The following is a 14861-nucleotide window of genomic DNA, read 5'->3' on the forward strand; positions in this document are numbered from 1 at the left end:
CGCAATATATAATTTTATAATCGATCAGACCGCCGCCATCTTTACTGTACTTACGTACATTAATCTATGTATTTCCTTCGCTGGCCGGAATATCCTGTGTTGTTCTCTTCAACTCATTTTTCCATATCCCTCTCTTAATCGTTTCTGTGTTTTCAACTGTGAAATGCATTTGTTATTGCTCGACTTTGATAATATTGTTGTTCGCCAGCTCTGTGAACGAACGCACATATTGCCTGTATTTTTGTCAAGTCAAGTGGTCGTGATGAACTGCAATGATCTGGCATTGATCCCAGTGCATGTACTTAGGCCTACGTATAGTACATGTTACGTGTGTACGTGTATTAGTCTAAGTGCGTTGGGCGGGATTGGCCCGAAGAATTTCCGAGCACATTTTTTTTAGGGATGATCTCAAAATACTCCCCAAAGTCGTTGTACAGGGACAGTTTGGGTAATCACTTATAGACAGAACGTAACATTGTTTATTTTGCATTTCTTTATTAAAAATAAAGAAGATACGTTTAATCTTATAAACAAAGATTAATCAATAATAAGGTTGACTTGACGTTTTCCCGAACAGTCGATCATGTGTATACTGCACATTCTTATTTTGAGATCATCCCTTTGTAAGTTTACGGGTACGGTACGCTTGTTTATTTAGCCAAATGACCTCTGGTAGAGGTCAGTAATTGCTACACGTGTTTGGGCTAATCTCTCCTTTTCCGTACAATTGAATTATATCCTTCGCCTCCGTCTCATAACCATGCACCAACTCCCGGGAGAGAGAGAAGTTCTCATTCACTCGATAGGATAGTAGTTTTTGGTTGGAGTTTATGACAAGAATAATAATAATCACAAAAACGATAGAAGTCCCTATTCGCGTGATAGAACCATATTTCTTTTGTCGGGGTTATGTAAATGAGGGTGATATAAATATATGACAACAATAATAATAATCACAAAAACGATAGAAGTCCTCGTTCGCGTGATAGGACCATATTTCTTTTGTCGGGGTTATGTAAATGATGGTGATATAATTATGACAAAAATAATAATTATCACAAAAGCAAGAGAAGTTCTCATTCACTCGATAGGATAGTAGTTTTTGGTTGGAGTTTATGACAAGAATAATAATAATCATGAAGACAACTTCTATAGAAGTTCTCATTCGCGTGATAGGACCATATTTTTTGGTTGCGGTTCATGTAAATGAGTATGATGATATATGTTTGGCAAGGATAATAATAATCGTAAAAACGATAGAAGTTCTCATTCACGCGATAGGACCATCAGGGAATAATTTTCCTGGTATCGCATCGCAATTTGCTATGCATTTTTGCATGACTGCTATACAAAATATCTTTTGTGTAGCAGTTTTCTTCCATAGAAATGTACAGAATTTCATTTGAAATATTTATCCATCAGCTGAAATTGCTAATCAAAAAATTTGAGGAAAATTATTCCCTGGACCATTGTTGGGGTGTATGTAAATGAGGATGATATAAATTTATGACAAAGATAATAATAATCACAAAGACGATAGACGTTTTCATTCACGTGATAGGACCATAGTTTTTTGATGGGGTTATAATGTAGATGAGGATGAAAGAAAATAATAATCATAAAAACAAGTCAAACATTCAGTGCAGAGGTTAGCACAGGCGAAGAGAGGGAGATCGAGAGGGTGCGAGAGGAAGGGAAAGAGGGAACAAGAGAGAGAGAGAGTGACAGAGAGAGCCTGGGTCTGTATTTCGGAGAGAGAGAGGGTCCATGTGGTGAAAATGATTATTTTCGAAACTTTCAAGGGTATGATGAACATTACAACAAACTTCTGTATGAAAGAGAGAGAGAGAGAGAGAGAGAGGGGGGGGGGGGGACAGAGAGAGAGAGAGCGGTATCTGGATAGACATACTGTATTATTGTATTTCTTTCATGTTTATCTGAACGATTATGTGGTCATTCATTTTCAAATTGCTTTCTTTCTGATATTCTTTTCTGAATGCATTTCACGGACATAATAGTTGGAAAAAATGATAAGACTTCATGTATCCCGTAGGCGTACTTGAAAGTGTTTGTTAATGTATATCAAAAAGACTGATCAGTCGAAGCTGAGACTAGATTGAGACGGTTGCGAAGGAGGGTTTAAGGGTACGTCAAACCATAGGTTTATGGTCAAACTCACTCTGCAAGGAGATTACAACTCCCTTGATTTGTGCGATACAATCGTGAACGGTACTTGCTCTCACACAAACGCACACAGATGCTGGTACCATTGAGCTGTAAAAGAGACCATGGACCTTAGCCATGCGAATGCAGACGCTTTCCCGCTGTTGAGCGGGGTCAGCGCGGTGTCGAAATTGCAGTTGTCTTTTGTCCATGCGGCTTGCGCCGAGCGGGGCGAACGTAACACATTTTCATTATCGATTATACCATGAACCATTTACAACAATAGATGGCGCTAGTATACAACAACATGAGCTGGTTTAAATACAGGCAGCTTGGAACTAATAATTGATTTATTAATCACTGTTTAATTCACTAAAAAAAAAAAAAGTATTTCAGCAGGGAAGATTGGTTAAAGATATTCCTTGTTATAACATCAAAGAGTTTCAGATGAATTAAATATTTTTACCAACACTTTGTAATACCTTTAAGTTTTTGAATTTTTGATATAATTTTGAAAGCATAAATCCTTAGTCAATCAATTTTTGTTATTTGTTCATGATTCTTAATCAATATTCACTTCAAAATGCTGATTATATTCAGAGGATGAACTGAGTAGATTTTGGGGTCATGAGGCTCATGAATGCCTTCCTATTACTGGAAGAATGGATTACTATCAATCTTGGGACATGTATGTATCTTGCAGAGCCATCGAACAGATTAGATTTTAGGGTCATAAGATCAAAGACCAAAGGGTCATACATGTATATAAAAAATAGCTTGTAATAATGATATTATGTGAAGCTGTTAATGGATTACAATTAAACTTGAATTTGAAAAATTGCTCTATGGCGGAGGCATCATTTTCGACTGCGCGCAGTCGAACAACCATCTAGTTTTTGTCTCGCCTGCGTGGAAAAAAGCGAGACATAGGCACCGCTTTTCCAGTGACGGTGACGGCGGCGTCAAAAAAAAAAAAAATTAGGTTACGTTTTTGAATTTTTGATATAATTTTGAAAGCATAAGTCCTTAGTCAATCAATTTTTGTTATTTGTTCATGATTCTTAATCAATTATTCACTTCAAAGTGCTGATTTTATCAGAGGATTTTATCAGAGGATTTCATTTTTTGGGGCCTGCTAATGGGCCACCCTGCCTATAAATAATGTTCCAACCTCAATTTTTCATCATATCGAATTGCATAATGCAGGCGAGAGCATTTCCTTGTTTCAACTTACCGATGTTAGAAAGAATACTTTGAAAATTCAAATCGTGCTGCCTCTCAGCAAGTATACCGCGCTAGAGGTCAACACGCATCAGCATGTTTTCCTCGCTACATTACTAAAACCGTCTCAAAGTCTCAAAAATACCCATCTAACAAATGCACAAAAATAATGGTTAAACAGAGTGAGAAATGCTCAAGATATGTCGAGAGCCTTGATATATTTTGATTTATCATATTCAAAAATTGCCATCAGGGGAGGATCAGGGGAGATCCATGCCAGCAGAAAACTACTAACATGGAACTGTGACAACAGGGCCAGATATACAGCATATACTTACCCCATAATTTTAACCCCATTTTCCCCCCAACTGATGATCTGGCCCTGCATGTGAACATGGCGTCACATCCAGTCCAAGTGCAGTCTCCTCCATATATACCTTACCTGTTGATAGAGAATTTTAGGACAGTTAGTACAACTTATCCCCTCCTCACCAACATTTCTTGTGACTTATGCATAAACATGATGAGCTGATGAATAATCATTGCCTGAACAATTGATTTCCCACCATGCATCTTAATATATGCTCAATCAGTGAAAGTTATAACAATCACTTTTCAATGTGTGAATAGATAAAAGACCTTTCAGCTGTTCCTCTATTTAAATACTCAAAGAATGATACTGGCAAGACTTGGGCATGCATGATTTGGTAATGGCATTTAAATGTCTTGTAGTGTACACAATAGAGCAAGGTGTTTCATTGTTATGGAAATCCTCTTTACATGTACAGTATGTGATTATTTGCTTTCTTTACTTTCCTGTAAGCTCTTCTCTTTCTTCTGGACATTCTAACTATTTCCTATCAATGCTCTCTTCATCAATAAATAGATTCCATGGAATACATTCAATCATTTTCTGTAAATCTACGCTATCTGCTTTGTGAAATTGATGGAAAAACCTTAGGAAGCAACTGTGGCACACGACTACAGTCCAATTCAAATGGAACCGAGTTACGAATATGGAAACCACTGCATAAAATGATGGATTTGAAAGAAGAAATATGTGGGGTGATAAGAACAAAGGACTTATTTAGTGCATCACGGAAGGTAACATTAGATGATTTTTTTTGTTTTCATAGGTTTTTATTCATTTCTCTCATAAAGAAAAATTGAACACTATTTATAACATTGTATACAAAATAATTTTAACATAGGTCTTAAAAAATTTGCCAACAAACTTTTACATTTACATACAAAAGTTACACATTTACAGATGAAAAGTATTCACATAAACAAATATATTTTCACCCAAAAAAAAAAAAAAAAAAAAAAAAATCGCAAATACAGTTTTTACTATTTTCTCGACCAGTTTGATTATAAATTTCAAATTTTTTCTTTTCCACAATATTCTGTTAACCTGTATTCCTCTTAAATTATATATATACTGTATATATAAAAAGAGAAAGAGCTAGAAAACACCTACTACCCCCCCCCTGCCCTACACAACATTTAAACACATAACAAGTACAAAAGTATACAAAACACACACCAACATAGAACAAACAAACAAAAGAAAAAGAAGAAGAAGAAAAAAAAAAAAAGTAGAGAAGAGAGGAGGGTCTGGAAGTTGTATATTGAAAAAATTAAAAACTGAAAACATTTATTCTAAACTTTCCAAAGCTTCCCATTTCCTTAAATGAATCGACAGTGTGTCTCTTTCAAATGAAAGTTTTTTCTCTTCATTTCTATTTTCCAACAATCTATATTCTATTTCTTTTGCTTTTGGAGGGTTTCCCTTCTCTCTACTGTGGAAAATCATATATTTAATCAAAATCAAAATGTGGTTCAATAATTGCTCTGTTTTAAAAGTAGTGTCATCTATTCCTACATGTATATGAATTTCTTTCCAGGATAATTTCTTTAGAATTGGTAAATTAAGTCTATCTCCACATTTTCCCCAGACTTCCTTTATTGTATTTCATTCAAAGAATACATGTTGATAAGTTTCTTCAAAATTGTTGCAAAATGAGCACAACCCATTTTCATGGAACCTCAATCTATGTAAATGATGGTTTGTATATAAAATATTATGCAATAGTTTGAACTGAAATTCACGCAGTTTACTACTTAAGGTACACATCCTTGGTTGAACATATATCTTTTCTACTTCTTTTCTTGGAATATTGTAAAGTGTCATTAAATTGCCGCCTGCCGAGTTTGTTTGAACTACACTGTCGCTCATAAAGGTGGAATATTTTAGTTTTACCCCAATTTATGGAATTATTTTAAAAATTATTTTAAAATAATAGATATAGATAATAGTATACATTCTCAGATTTTATTGAATAATAACTTGCCAATGTGTGTTTTGCGGAACTGCTAAAGCATGTGTATGCTACTATGCTTATTAACTAGGGGACCTACGCTCTCAAGTCATAAATGACAGTAATGAGGATTAATGCCCCACAAAAAGGCACTAATATAGCACATCGACACGGTTTTGATCCTGGGGCCTCACAGTTACGAGGCCATTGTTTTTGTCACTGAACCATGAGCGGTATGCAGCGGGGGCTAGGGTAGGGGGCAGTTTCCATAAATAAACTAAAAAACAGAAAATGCAATAAATTTTCAATAATTTATTGCATTTTACCCCGGTCCCCAACATAAACAAATCCTCTGGACGGCCATGCATTATGGCTCAAGGCATGGGCACACAGAATTTTGAATAAATCCATCAATTCCTGATGAAACCGTATGAGCGAGAATTCAATTTATTCTTGTATCATATACGGTTGTCTCATTTACTTCGTTTTCTATTTAAATGTATTAAGAAAATGAGATAGCAAAATGTGTATATCGATGGTCATCTTGCGAGTAATTAACCATTAAATACTCTCATCTGGCTCTCATCATTAATTTTTCTCTTCATTTTTTGTTGTTGTGATGGTGAAATATGGGGGGGGGGGATGATTGTACAGGCCATCCCCCCACCTGACATATTGGGGGGATATATCCCCCCCCCCCCGGATCGACACCCATGGTTCAAGGATATCTTTATAACGTACATTATTGATTGATAGTAAATTCTCTTTCAAGTCTTCAATTTCTTTTTCTAACTTTTCTATTTTTTTCCTTCCTTTCCCTTGCCATTTTCTTTGAAAATTTAGTTGTAAACCTGTGTATTTCCATTTTGATATAGTCCCATAATACTCTTTGTCTTTTATCTCAGATAACATTTTGTTCTTTAAAGTCTGTATTTCTTCCTTCATCTTTAAAACATAGTCTCTATCATTTACCAAGCTATTATTGAACTTCCAATAACCTCTTTTACCCTGAAATTTTCCAGACGTTTTATCATGCAGAACCAAATTAACAGCTGAATGGTCAGGTGCTAAGGAGGGAATAATGGCACATTTCTGTTCTAAATTCTCTGATATAATGAAATAATCCAAACAGCTTTGCATAAATGGATTCCCTTGTCTATATGTACATGTATATTGTTGTTTATCTTTATTTCTCCATACATCTCTTAATTTAAATTCATCCATGAATTCTTCTAATTTGCTACTGAATTTTGATTGCTTCTTTGAAACTTGTCCAAAATAAACTAAGTTCTTGTCTCTAATAACATTAAAATCACCTCCAAGAACTACTGGGTTCCCTTCTGGATTGTTTCTATAGAACAATCTCAAACTTTGGGCAGTGAATCGTTTTCATGCAAAAAGTACACCTTCTAGTCTGACTTCGGTTCTGCGGACTTTCAAAGTTTCCCATTTTAGATTTTCCAGCATCTTTGTAACACTCGATTCCCTGTCATAGTCCCTCGTTGTGAATGTCTAGTTTGTCCTGGTCTGACTTATGCTGTGGGTCCCATATACTGTACATGTAGCTGCATAGAACTCTATTTGGGCCTACCGGTACATGTAATTTAATAAAGTTTGGTCAATATGTGTGGCCCAACCGAGTCCCTTTAAATTCAGGTAGGGGTGGTGTTGCACTTCTTCCAGGGTGACATTACCCAACCTGTACTTGGTTTGAACTGGTTTCTTTTTATGGGTTATTTAATTTGAAAACTGGCTAAAAAGTTTTCTATTGATTCTCAACATTTCAAACATTACTGTTCAAAACTCAATTGATTTCACTAAAATTTGGTACTTTAGTGACAATTTATGACACTTTAATAGCAGTAAAATACAATTTTTGTCTCACCTGCGTAGCAAAAAAAAAAAAAAAAAAAATAGGCGCCGCTTTTCCGGTGACCTCGGCGACGGCGTCAACATCAAAAACTGAACCTAAGGTTAAAGGTACTATGTCCCATTTGCAGGCCAAAAAAAATGAAAAAGTTAAATTCCAACTGTATTTGAAAGATAATAGGGGGTTTTCGTTGTCACGTTGACATAGTCAACGTCTAATATGTGACGTCATTTCCGCGATCTGCGCATGCGTCGGGTCGTCTGGCGTCGTCAGGCCACATTTGCGAACCCGTTCATCGATGATTTGAGGTTCGTCAGAAAACTAGTGACCCGTCGTCAGAATGACGTCATCTTGCTACATCGCAGCGTAAATCAGAAAGTAAAAACAGAAAGAGAAATTGATAGAATGATTAAAAAACAAAGAATAACATAAGGAAAGACAGAAAAAAAAGTGTGATAGAATGATAAAAACAAAGAATAACATAAGAGAAGATGATAGAAGGAAAAAACAAAGAATAACATAAGGAAAGACAGAAAGAAAAGGTGAAAGAAGGAAAAAACAAAGAATAACATAAGGAAAGACAGAAAGAGAAGGTGACAGAAGGAAAAACAAAGAATAACATTAGAGAAGATGAAAGAAGGAAGAAACGAAAAATAACATAAGGAAAGACAGAAAGAGAAGATGAAAGAAGGGAAAACCAAAGAATAACATAAGGAAAGACAGAAAGAGAAGGTGAAAGAAGGAAAAAACAAAGAATAACATAAGGAAAGACAGAAAGAGAAGGTGAAAGAAGGGAAAAAACAAAGAATAACATAAGGAAAGACTGAAGAGAAAGTGAAAGAAGAAAAAAACAAAGAATAACATAAGGAAAGACAGAAAGAGAAGGTGAAAGAAGGAAAAAACAAAGAATAACATAAGGAAAGACAGAAAGAGAAGGTGAAAGAAGGAAAAAAAACAAAGAATAACATAAGGAAAGACAGAAAGAGAAGGTGAAAGAAGGAAAAAAAACAAAGAATAACATAAGGAAAGACAGAAAGAGAAGGTGAAAGAAGGGAAAAAACAAAGAATAACATAAGGAAAGACTGAAGAGAAAGTGAAAGAAGGCAAAAACAAAGAATAACATAAGGAAAGACAGAAAGAGAAGGTGAAAGAAGGAAAAAAACAAAGAATAACATAAGGAAAGACAGAAAGAGAAGGTGAAAGAAGGAAAAAATAAAGAATAACATAAGGAAAGACTGAAGCGAAAGTGAAAGAAGGAAAAAACAAAGAATAACATAAGGAAAGAGAAGGTGAAAGAAGGAAAAATCAAAGAATAACGTAAGTAAATACAAAAAGAGAAAGTGATAGAATGATAAAAACAAAGAATAACTTAAGAGAAGATGATAGAAGGAAGAAACAAAGAATAATACGAGGAAAGATAGAAAGAAAAATGATAGAATGATAACAACAACAATAACATTAGGAAAGACAGAAAGAGAAAATGATAAAGAATAGACAATGGAAAGATAGAAGAGAAGATGGAAGAAGGAAAAAACAAAGAATATCATAAGAAAAATAGAGAGAGTATAATAGAATAATAAACGAAGAACAAAATAAGAAGTGAAAGAAGGAGAAAATGAATAAGCGCGTCCGGGGCCATTACGTCATCGTGTAGAGAACGTGTGTCAACTTAAAACGAAAAGGGTTATAAGGTAGTGGACAGGACGGGTGTCTGACGTCAATTTGCATCGTTAGAGGACGTGAACGCCGTCCTCGTCCACACAAACGAAAAGCCCCTAATACTAATTTAGAACTTCCCTAAAAAAGGTGGGGCTTGAAAATGTCTTCAAGTGGGAAATTAACGACTAATAGTTGTCGAATCGACTTTAGGGCTATAGAGCCCAAAAGTAATAGTCTTGATTTTCAGACAATTGTACCGAATGGTCATACGTTTTATGCTGCGCGAAGATTCAATCAGTTTAATCTTGGCCATCACAAGAAGTGGGTTATTGATGTAGACAAGTGCTCATGTACCCGTTACAACTCTTTTCATGTATGTTATTACCAAAGAAGAAAAAAAGCCAGTCAGTCACTCAATAGTGTCTGACAGTGAAGTCTAGCAAGTAAACGGGTTTCCTTGCATAATTTGAATATGAGGACACTGCTAACATTTAAATTTCAGAGATAGGACATACATGACATATTCATAATTCCTGCAAAGTTCTACAGAATTTGAGGTTGGCTGCAAAAGGGACATAGTACCTTTAAGTTTTTGATTTTTTTATATAATTTTGAAAGTAGTCCTTAGTCAATGAAAATTGGACTATAGGGTAATCAAGTATCCCCAATCATGTGAGTAGAATTCAGGTCACTAAGTTAAGGTCAAAGGTCATTTTAGGTCAACAAACTTAGACTTTTTTGTGGTATGATCAACATCAAGATTTTGATTTTTTTAAATATTTTCAAAAGTGTTTGTTCAAATTCCATGAAACACGTAAAATTATGTTTGTATGTATAGATTATTATGGATTATTGCGCGAATTAATTTCGGATTTGGGGCAACGTAGTTGGCTACGATGCCCCAAATCCGAAATTAATTCGCGCAATATGAAGATTTTTAACAAAGTTCAACAGGTTTTCGAACGGGCGTCGATGTGCAGCGCTTCTGAATCTAAATTCTCCCAACCATTTTTGAATTTTCCCCAACTGTTTTTCCATGAAAAAAAGACATAAAAATCTGTCAACACTTAAATGTCTGGAATGGAATGTAGAGCCATTTTATTGATTTGTGAGATTTCCATTCACCTAAAATGTAATTAAATTGTAATAATATAGTTGGGAGAATTAAGGAATCGATCGGATCAGTTTTTCCCAATTTGTACCATGAATAATGGTCAGTTTTCGCTCAAATTTTCAGATTATCTTTAATTGTACATCTAGCATTGAAGTCACTACCTTAGCACCACTATCTCTCATCTGAACAATGTTACAAAGTCCCTTTAATATGAAAATAAATGAATCAATTTTTGTTATTTGCTCATGATTCTTAATCAATATTCACTTCAAAGTGCTGATTTTATCAGAGGATTTCATTTTGGGGGGCCTGCTAATGGGACACCCTGCCTATAAATAATGTTCCAACTTCAATTTTTCATCATATCGAATTGCGTAATACAGTCGAGACCGCCGAGAGCGTTTCCCTTGTTTAATTGAACTACACATCAATCAATATTCATTTACAAATTACATTTATTTATCCCCAGAGCTTCGTTTCCAGTATAGCTACTTCAGGATGGGTATCCAGAACAACTCGGACATGACTCAAGCCAAGATCTTCAAATACTCCCTTGATCACCTACGATGCAGGCATCTTATCCTGGAGAGGCTTGGTCTGTATGCTGCACCCAACAACAGAGGGCACTTTGCCATGAAGAATCCTAGTTTGTCAAGGCTCATTGATAGCTCCGAAAGAAGGTTCACAGAGAAGGTGGCTAAGATCAGCATGGAAGAGTATGTAACTTTTACCAAGATGCTCCTAGAGGAGATTGAGGTTGAAAAGACCAACAAAGATCAACATTCATGTAGAGCAATTCTTGATGAATTCACTGATGAAGACAGTCATTATGATGAAGATACTGATGACGATATTGACTCTGACAGTGATTTTGAGCTTTCACAGGATGGTGTCACCGAGACAGAACCATTTAACTTTGACAAAGTCGATTACAGAACGAAAAGGTGATATTATACTGTACTACTAACATTTACATTCTTTTCTGTTTATGTTTGAAAATGCAAAAATATGATAATTTTACTCTCATCGTTTGGTGTTCTGCATTACAGTTTACGATTTTCTAAATATGATTTGGTATTGTAAAATTAGAGAAATGTGAAGAGCAGGAATGTACCTAAATTCAAGAATTCTTCTTAAGAAGAATGAAATCACAGCATATAGATCACTGGAGCAAGATTCACATGATACTACCTACTACATTGGTGTATGTCAGTATGTCAGTAGTATTTCTAAATTACAACCCAAGCACTCGTCATTTTTTCATATTATCTGATATCAGAATGATTAAATCCTCTAGTAATTTATAGCTGTTGGGTGGCTTGTCTCACCCCGTGTCCACACACAACAAATTCATTGTATAACTATCGCGATATGATGTAGTTGTGTGTGTGTGTGTACGCTTACTAACGAAATGTTGTATAACGAAACGCCAGTCTGGGCATCGTTTCGAACTGGAACTCGATTAAGAATCACGGCATGTGCTATGTGTGGACGTAACTAGTATAACTGGTCGAACTAGAACGTGACCTGACCTCTCAGTTCCGCTTCCATCTCATGACCGCAGTAGTAAAACCTATACAACGTTTTTTTAATAGAGTTTTGGGATAAACAATTTTGTGTGTGGACATGCTGTATAATGTGGTTAAATTATAGACATAGAGCCTCAATAACTTTTAAAGGGAAATAATCCAGCCCTCTGAAGGGAAGCAGAAATGTTGCAGAAACAGACTGGACAAAAGGTTTAAACAATTGTTGAATAATTAAAAATCTTTAACAATTTGTGAATTAATTAATTTTGCAAACTGTCCACATGGGAAGTTGAGTACCTATGACAAATGAGTTATTTCTCTTAGCTGTAGTGTCAGACAATGCACCCTATTTTTTCAGGATATAACGTGACTACAGTATAATTGATTTCAACATTCATGTATAGGTAATAATAATATTGGATTCTTATATAGCGCACGTATCGACCTTGCAAGGTCCTCAAGGCGCCCCAACATTTTAAGGAATTCCTTCGTACCGGTACCTATTTAACACCTGGGTGCCGCTGCGGGACTGAAAGGTATCACCTTTTGAATAAAGAACCTACATGTATAGCAGCAGTACTAATGTCCTTTGGCAAAACCTTAATCTACATTTGCCACACTCCACCAACTTTAGGTAGGTTTGGTTTAAAAATCTCGAGGGGGGGGGGGGGCGTGGGGCAGCACCCCCCCCCCCCAAAGTTCCTTAGTGGTAGTTATTGCACATTTTCTTCTTCTTTAAACCCATGGCTGGATTCTATCCTAAATTTGTAAGAATCACCTGCAGGAAAGGTTGTTCACTTTGAATCAAGGATAAATATCTCTTCGAAATGCCTAGTTACTCTCATTTTTTAAATGTCTTATTCTGATAGATATGAAGTGTAGATATGATTTCAGACCAAAATGTTGGTAGGGATTATGGCTATACATTGTAGGAAATTATTTTAATTTTAATTTTTATATCGTATGTTCCTGGTGCAAAGGGGATGGGAGCTATCCAAACTAGGCCCCTAATTGCGAGGCCCCTACTTTTATCAGCTCAGTATTTATAGAATACTGTTATAAAATGTCACTCATTAATTTGCTGCTCTCACTTTTTTGTATTACACTACAAGATTCGAAGGTAATTCTTTGGTCCCAAGGGGTTTGGTTTACATATCATTTTTTTTGTTAAGGTTCTTGTGATATTTTAGATATTGGATTAAAAAAAAAAAAAAGTATTATTTGACAAATTGAAGTTTTGGAATGTTGTATTTTAATTACTTTAGTTGTTGTTCATTTGAGACAAATTCAATATGCAATATTGTTGTATTTAGTGATACCATACATCGATGTTATGATCATCAAATCTCACCAATCCTGTTGCTCTGCTTTAATCCAGAACAACAACAGGCTACAGTTGGGAAAAAAGGCGGCCTCAACCCTCGAGACGGATCACAATGACGTCACAATGCGGGGAATTTGACCTACAACAGCTGGGGGTCCAGTATAACATACGCGCGGCCTATTTATACTTTAAGGTTGCGCTTAAAGGAAAGCTATGCGCGCATAAAGTGATCTTCAGTGATCTTCAGCTTGCTCTTGATGCAGTATCTGATTACTGTAAAAAATCGTTTCTTCAAGTTACCACAGCTAAAACCAAAGTTGTATTCTCTCGTGGTAAAGTTTGAAAAATTCCTATATTCTTGGAACTACTTTTAACTACAACAACAAATTTCGTAAAGCACAAATTATGCAACTTAATCAAGCTAGACGAGCAATGTATAGTCTATTATCTAAAACTTATCAACTGCACTTACCTATTGATATCCTCTTGGAATTATTTAATCAACTTGTGTTGCCTATTCTGCTCTATGGAAGTGAGATATGGGGATTTGAAGTGCTACATGATCTTGAAATTTTCCACATGAAATTTTGTAAGCAAGCCCTTTCTGTCAACAAAACAACTGCAAATTGTATGGTACTTGGTGAATTGGGGGAGGCTTAAACTTGAGAAATATATCGAAAGCAGAATGATAAACTTCTGGTGTAGGATTGTACATAGTGGACAGGATAAATTTTCTGGTAAGGTGTATATTATCTTAAAATTACTCTTTGAGAAGAATATATATCAGGCACCTTAAAAAAATCAAGCTGACTGGACAATATGAGGATGTCTAATTTATGGGAAATATGTGAAAATACTAGCTATGAGTGGGTCAAACAAACTGTGGAACGTCGATTGAGAGATTCTCATGCTCAGTATTGGTCTACTTGGATAATTCGCATTGTGTTAACTATCGAATCTTCAAACATTCTTTATGTTTAGAAAGATACTTAATCGATCACATTAAAAGAGATCGGACAATATTAAGTCTTTTTCGCTCAGGCAATCATTACCTGCCGATTATAGCTGGTAAATATTCAAATACTCCAAGGGAAATAAGGCTATGTACGCTGTGCAATTTGCAATCGCTTGGGGATGAGTTTCATTATTTGTTTGTATGCCCTACCTTTCGTTCAGACAGAAAATTGTTCATTGATAAATATTTCATTGAAAGACCGAATACACTGAAAATGGGTCAGCTTTTTTTAAACTCAATAATGTACAAACGTTTAAACTTAGTAAAATTCTGTCGAAAAATAATGCTTCGTTTTCATTAATTTAAGTATGTGCAAAAACATGTTATGAGTTCAATATTAACTCTATGTCTCTTTTGTCAATTTATTAAATTGATATCAAGAATATTTTCAGTAATTCATTAATTCAGATATCAATTTACTGGTGCCAGTAAATTTCTTTTTCAATTGCTTCCATTAATGTCTTCATTAATTATCGTTTTAATTAATATTATTATCATTATCAATATTGTTATTATCATCATTATTTTGCGCAATGTTTAAAACGATGTGTAGAGCTCTAAAACCTTGCATAAACTGTCCAATTGCACTAAAAGAACCATTTGAGGCGTATTTGTTAGTTTTTCATCACATTTGCAAATATCTTT

The 14861-nt window shown here is 35.1% G+C and overlaps 1 protein-coding gene across 1 annotated transcript in view; it reads left to right on the top strand.

The window, feature by feature from the left end:
- Window positions 1-14557, top strand: part of LOC115920893 (transcription termination factor 4, mitochondrial-like) — a 42755-nt gene extending 28198 nt beyond the window's left edge. Inside the window, exon 4 of the mRNA XM_030977624.1 lies at window positions 10818-14557. Within this exon, the coding sequence (XP_030833484.1) occupies window positions 10818-11296 (479 nt within the window). The 3' untranslated portion in view covers window positions 11297-14557. The remainder of the gene's footprint in view (window positions 1-10817) is intronic.
- The last annotated feature ends 304 nt before the right edge of the window (window positions 14558-14861 follow it).

This window comes from Strongylocentrotus purpuratus, unplaced genomic scaffold, assembly GCF_000002235.5.
Source record: "Strongylocentrotus purpuratus isolate Spur 01 unplaced genomic scaffold, Spur_5.0 spur5_scaffold_1, whole genome shotgun sequence".
NCBI classification, from domain to species: domain Eukaryota; kingdom Metazoa; phylum Echinodermata; class Echinoidea; order Camarodonta; family Strongylocentrotidae; genus Strongylocentrotus; species Strongylocentrotus purpuratus.